Source organism: Bremia lactucae, linkage group LG1, assembly GCF_004359215.1.
Source record: "Bremia lactucae strain SF5 linkage group LG1, whole genome shotgun sequence".
NCBI lineage: Eukaryota > Oomycota > Peronosporomycetes > Peronosporales > Peronosporaceae > Bremia > Bremia lactucae.
The window spans coordinates 1,324,908-1,331,464 of NC_090610.1; the positions used below are offsets into that span (position 1 = coordinate 1,324,908).

General features: G+C 44.6%; 1 protein-coding gene across 1 annotated transcript; it reads left to right on the forward strand.

Moving 5' to 3' along the window:
• Positions 1 to 6,074: 6,074 nt before the first annotated feature.
• CCR75_006673 (uncharacterized protein) lies at positions 6,075 to 6,317 on the forward strand (the record flags this gene model as incomplete). Its single annotated transcript, XM_067964741.1, has 1 exon — positions 6,075 to 6,317. One exon carries the CDS (start codon positions 6,075 to 6,077, stop codon positions 6,315 to 6,317), a length of 243 nt encoding a protein of 80 aa, XP_067822399.1.
• Positions 6,318 to 6,557: the final 240 nt, after the last annotated feature.

Sequence of the window (6,557 nt, forward strand, 5' to 3'; positions counted from 1 at the left end):
AAGGAGCTCCTTGCCATGCAGTGAGTAATAGCGCTTAGCTGGTTGAAGCTGACGCGATAGATATCGATCGATGGGCTCTGCGCCGTCTGTGTCATGAGTAATAGCGCTTAGCTGGTTAAAGCTGACGCGATAGATATCGGTCGATGGGCTCTGCGCCGTCTGTGTCATATTGCATATACGCACAGCCGATTGCAGATTCGCTGGCGTCACAGACACATGGATTGGTCTGTCTTGGTCTGCAATAGCCAGGATTGGCAACCTTTTCTTGATACCCTAAAAGGAACGCTGGCAATCAGCGTTCTATGACCACTTTACATTTTTCTTTAACAAAGAAGAAGCATGTACTGTCATTTCGGCTTCATTGCGGATGTACGCCGCTGAGCCGAGGAACTCTTGAAGTCCCTTTACATCGACTGATACAGGCCAGTCGGTAATCTCCTTGATCTTTTCCGGATCAGGGCGTACACCCAAGAAATGATATTTTGCTTGCAGCGAGCGAATATACACTTCTTCAGAATTGCATAGAACTTATGCTTACTCATAAGTGTAAAACGTTTTTCGGACGTGGGTATGATGTACGTCAACAGCCGACGTTCCATTAATGGCTCTGCTATGAACGAAGACGTCATCAAAATAGCTTGGTGCGAAATCTCGCACCGATCTCAGTAGATTGGTTACACATCTGTTGAATGCTGCAGGGGCATTACTAAGCCCCTCTTGCATAAGTAGCCATTCTCATTGCATTCCGCTTGAGGGCGCCCACTGCTTAAACGCGATCACAAAGACAAAATAGCCTCCATTCATCAGATCCATTGACTAAAAGATAGTACTCTTTGACATAACATCAATGATTACGTGTTTTCGTGGTATCGGCGTTTGAGCCCGTATTGTTGCTGCGCTCAATTTTTAAACGCATCCACAATCATGTTGCGATACACACACATAATGTCAGAGAGCTATGTGGAGAGGTTGACTCCCTCGAATGGCCCGCTGCTAAGCGATCGGTAAAGAATTTGTTGATCGCTTATACTTGCTCATGAGGCAATGGCCATATCTTTATGAGACAGTATGTCGAACCTGGGATTTGGTCGATTTCGTGTCGAGTGCCTCTATCCTTAGGCAACTCGCACGGTACTGATTCAGGGAAAACATCCTTAGATTCTATTAAATCCTTATATGAAAGATTTGTCTTCAAAGACTCCCAGGATTGGGACGTATGACGTACAATCCGAGTCTTCTCAAGGACACTTTCGTCCATCGATGAGCTGCTAAGAACCCGTTCGTTCTCTGGAAATGCCATTGCCTACCGAATATCGGCCACGTAGTTGTCATCAGTGACAAGTACGCAGATCTGCTTGAATTTGCCACTACGCATATCACGCAAGAGCTATTTCGGCTCAAGCGTTGGCAATTTTATCTCTGATAACTTTGAAGGCGCTATTAGATCAAGCGTGCCTACACTTGATATGTTGTTTACTAACACATTCAATGTCTCAGTGCCCTCGTTGGGATTTATTTTTAAATACCTGAAGACCTTTGACCACAGTTTTTGGGGAGCTATTTCCTCAGAGTCTTTGAAAATATTCCCCTCAATGTCATATGGGAAGTAACCTCCCCAACTGCATCTCGTTGTGGTTGTGCAGCCATACTGAGATCCCCTACGATCGACTCTGGAGTCGACCAAAAGCTTTTGCATTGAGTCTTCTAGACAGGCGTTTTGTATTTTATTAAATGTTGCATTCGTAGCCAGCATCCTTGATTCGTACCACTCAACTTAAGCGAGTGGTCGAACATCGATGCTGCCTGTGGTTGTACACAGCCGTCGTTAAATATTTCTACTTCATAATGTTGAACCTTCTACGCTGCCTATGCTTGTGCACAGCGGTCAGAATCTAACTCCACAGTGCGATGAATTGTTACTCTGAGGTCATGTTTAGACGTACTAGCGACCGTACCACAAGTGAGGCCTTCGCACTCACTCTTAGGACATCCACATGCTTGTGGACGCTCCAAGACGTTTATCAATAGTAATCTATAAAGAAAAGGCAGGCATCGTCACGGCTCGATGCTGTCAATTTATTCATGACTCGTTCTTTCTGAGTTATAGAATTTCAGGGATGATCTCAAATTTGCTATCTTAATCCAGTACAATGAAATCATTATCGTACTGTTTACCTTTCAATGTGTATTGTATACCAACTGCACATTTCGTAACTATTCCAGATGCGCCTGTTGCTAGGCGCACTGTCATTCTCATGAGAGTTTATCGTGCTCAGCAAATTTGAGTCTGCAACCCTCTAACGACTGGCGTCGAATGAATTCATTCGACGCCACATAGTCGCCTAGGGACTTTAGTGGCAATATTTTTGCCGCTATACTTTTCAAAGGTGATAAGGTTATCCTCGTCACCTGGGACCAGTCACACACAATATTTGTGTGTGAGGAGCAGCTTACGTCGAACGACCTGCAAATTCTTTTGACGTTGCTGGATCAGCAAAGTGCCCCGCAGCTACTGACCCTTACCATTTTCGGATGATCCCTCTTACCGTTGCGATTATGCAATAGCGTTGGAGCATCCGCGTCCCAGGCTATTTTCAGTCGGAAGTCGATCGCTTCGCTCAGTGATTCGAGCACTGGATTTGGGGCACAACATTCATTGGCGTAGTGACATGTCTTTTGTCAACAACGCATCTTTGCAATCGTTCGTAACTTGAAAGCGAATTTTTTCGCTCTCCGTATACGAGAGGTCCATAGGCTCTTGACCTCCGTTTTGTCGTATGTGTTCACAATAAGGACCAGAGTGGACGAAAGCCTGTTTTCGGCTGAAGTCCTCCTGTTTCCGCTACAAAGATCGCTTGATCAAACGTCTCTTATTCGAGTTGAAACAGGTGGGTTTTGATATGACCATCTGCAAGACCCTTAATAGACAGTCACCTGTTTTTATTTATTATTTGGATGACTCACAATACAAATTATTAATATCCGTGTATGTTGGGCCTCAGCCTGAAGTTCGCGCTTGCCCTGCTTCAAATCCGAGAGCTCTGCTCGAGCTTAAATGTGGCACGTAGAGGCTTAAAGTTTTGCCTGAGCCGGGTCTTAAATACCTTATACGAGCCAAATACAAAAGGATCGTTTTCTTTGAAGCTTGAGGCCTGATCCCCAAGATTTGGCACGTCCGGCAAAGTTGAACATGCCAAATTTCATATTCGTCGCATCGTCATCGATGGCGTCGTCTTATTTGACGTACCATCTGTAGAGGGAGTCGCCTTCGACTGCCTTAATTTTAGAGGATTCGACCTTTTAGCTTTCGTATCGACGCTTTCGCGTCGACACAAAAGTAGCCTCTAAATGTTGCTGTCTCGACAGTTCCAACTGTTGAGAACCCCGATCTCTCCACACCTTTGCGTGTCGAGAGTCTTGCTGGTGTAGCAAGGCTACTTTTTTTCTTGGGTCCCGATGAGTTCGTATTGTATAAACTCGGCTATAGCCGCATGTTGATCGTCTGTTCGTAGAGCGGACAACATGGCGCTACTGGCTGGCCGTCCTACGGCCGAACTCATACGTTCGAACGCTCTCTATTCAAGGTTTCTTAAATGAGCGAACCATTCACGTGTTGCGTGGAAGCCTTGTGAGGAAGCTCCCTCCTTCGTCATCCAACATGTCCATGTTTGATGGAGCCGTTGGACAGACTACGAAGTGCTACCACGTGGAACGGGGAACCTTTTGCTAGCACACCAACAACATCTGCAGTACTAGTCCGCCTTCACTGATTACAGTAAGGGTGGGGTGCCTCAATTACTTCATGTACATGACTTTCAAAGGAAGGTTCGAAGTAGCTAGGAAGCCTTGGGTACTAAGGGTATATATTTTGAGGCTTAAAATAGAGAAATCGTAATACTGTACTAATATATTAAGTTGTTTAGTTACGATCATCTATCAACTGCTTTAATATATTATTAATAAAACATACAATGCGGCTCCTTGGGCACAGCCTAATTTCCATTTCTTGTACCAATTGGCGGGGTTGATTTTAAACTTTAATCAACCTATCAGTAGAACTAGAAGAATTTTGGGGACACCCCCCCCTTTGATGGGGACACACCCTTCCTCCTTAGATGAAGACACAAACCCGCTCGATTAATTAATTAAAAACAGAATATAAACAGAAATCACTTTGGCACCCAGAGAAAGCACCAAAAAGCTTTTCTCTCTTCACAATGGAACAACTTGAGTATCCAATTCTCATGGAAGCTGAAGCTTCTGTCCAGGTCCATGCTTTGTTCGAAGGATTTACTGTCTCTAGGAAGAGATCAAAGCAAAGCAAGAGCAATGAATTCAGAAAGGCGTGGCTGACTTGTGTCCATAGAGGAAGTACAAGAACTCTAGGGAATATCTGACAGAGAAACCCGAAAGCGCCAGAGGAGCTCTAGGGCCTTGGATGCCCTTTTTTGCAACAATTTAGCGCATAGCTACTGCAGGTGATGAGTGGGGATGGCAGGTTGCTTTTAACTACAGTGACCATAATCATGACCAAAACTGAGCTTTGCAATGCAATCCAGCTGCACGAAAGCTTGAGCCTCAAGAGCAAGGGATCCTGGATCTAGAAACAATGAGAACATAAGTACACGCAGGGAGCCTTCTCCCTTTGAAAATGTGGATGTGGAGTATTGGGAGCAAATACAGCTGGATAAATAAATTAAAATCCATTTCCCTATTGATGTCAAAGTATCTAAAATTGATAAATCTAGCGGGTGTGTGTCCCCATCAAAGAGAGGGGAACCCTATATTTCTCCTAGAACTAATGTCATATTGCGTCAGTATTACCAAATTTGGTAACATTGAAACTAAGTCAAAACTAATAAACGATAATAATTCTGTACTTCTTTGCTTTTTCCGTTATAGGACTCAATCCCTTTTTCCTATCATAGAGAATATTTGGAACGGAACACCCCGTTACAGTAGTGGTATAAGGCTCATAAATGCATTGGTGTAAGATTTCGAGTCGGCAAACACGCAGCAGCCAGGATGTGCCGTGCAACGGGGTGTCCTGTTACATAAGTAATATTTAGTAAAAGCGCAATAATACAGGGGTATGTTGTTTCCACCCCACCATTTGGTTGATACCCACCCATGCAAAAATAAGTTACCGTTGCTGCCAACTTGATTTTTAACAGCCATCAGAAGCCTTATGTATTGCGCTTCACATGTTTTTTTACATGGGCGGAAATAAAACATCGTATTGAAACGAGATGGTTCCGGTTGATCTACTGTCCAATATCCTACCTTTTGAAATGTAAACAAGCGGGTCCTACCACTCAATGTCAATCACAATACATTCTCTATACTACACTCAATTTCTACCTTCATCCTTGTCAGGCTCTTCTCCAATGCTTCCATCACCCTATGCATCCAATCCCAGCATAATGGCCCTGATGGATGTAGCTCGCGAATTCGCTCATGCAGAATGATATGCTGTGTCTACCCTTCGTTCCGACAAAAAGAAGATTATTTCGAAATGCGATCGAGGTGTACCTACTGGCGAAGGGCGGTAACGGGACTTGAGTTGCAGCGAAACTCTGCGAGCCGATTGACGAATTGCCCGTATCATCTATCAGGGCGTCTACAAAGAGATAATCGTTACCAGCTACGAACTGTTAAAATGGAAGATAACCATGAACCTTCAGACAACATGAGTGTCATTTGACTGCTCGACGCTTCAAGTAGAGCAAAAGATGTTTACACAACAACTTCTTATGGCTGGTGTTGCGCCGAAAGAAGTAGTCACAACCCTACGTCAAATAGATCCCAGCTCAAAAGCAATCAGAAGGACAATCTACAACGAGCGCCAGCGGTTGCGTGCATCGCAATTGCACACCACTGGACGCTCTATTGGATGTTTTGCATAATAAAGTTTGGTTTTATTGAACAAAGCAAGACGATTCTAATCATCTTTCACACCTATTATATGCCAGTGGCGCCGATAAGGCTTAACCACGACAAAATTACGCACAAGTCTTGAGCTGTGGCTGATATTTCTTCGAGTGATCGACTTGGTCGTTTACGTCGCGTCGATAATGTGCATCAACTGCGCGTCACTCAGATTCAGCGCGATCGCGGCGTGCGCTTGCTGCTCTTTTAATGCATTCGGAGCGTCTATACCGGGGTATTGCAGAAACTGCTTGCTCCGCTGGTTACCGAGCTGCGGGGGCTTACGTGGGCCGGGTGGGTTGTCAGTGGAAAAGTGGGTAACCCGTTTTTCCTGCTGTGGAACTCCTTCACAGATATCCTTACGCTTTGATGATCGGCTGCAACTATAAAACGAATCGATTCAAACTGCCAATGCTCCATATCATTGGTGTCACAAGCTTTAACACTTCCTTCACAGTTGCTGTTGCTTTCATTAAGCAGGAACGGGAAGCGGACAACCTTTGAGCTCTCGGACATCTGCTTGATCTACTCAACGACCATCTGCCACAGACAACCACAACAGACCGAGAATTAGCCCTAAAGAATGCACTGACACAACATTTTCCCAACTCAACCCATCTCCTATGAGT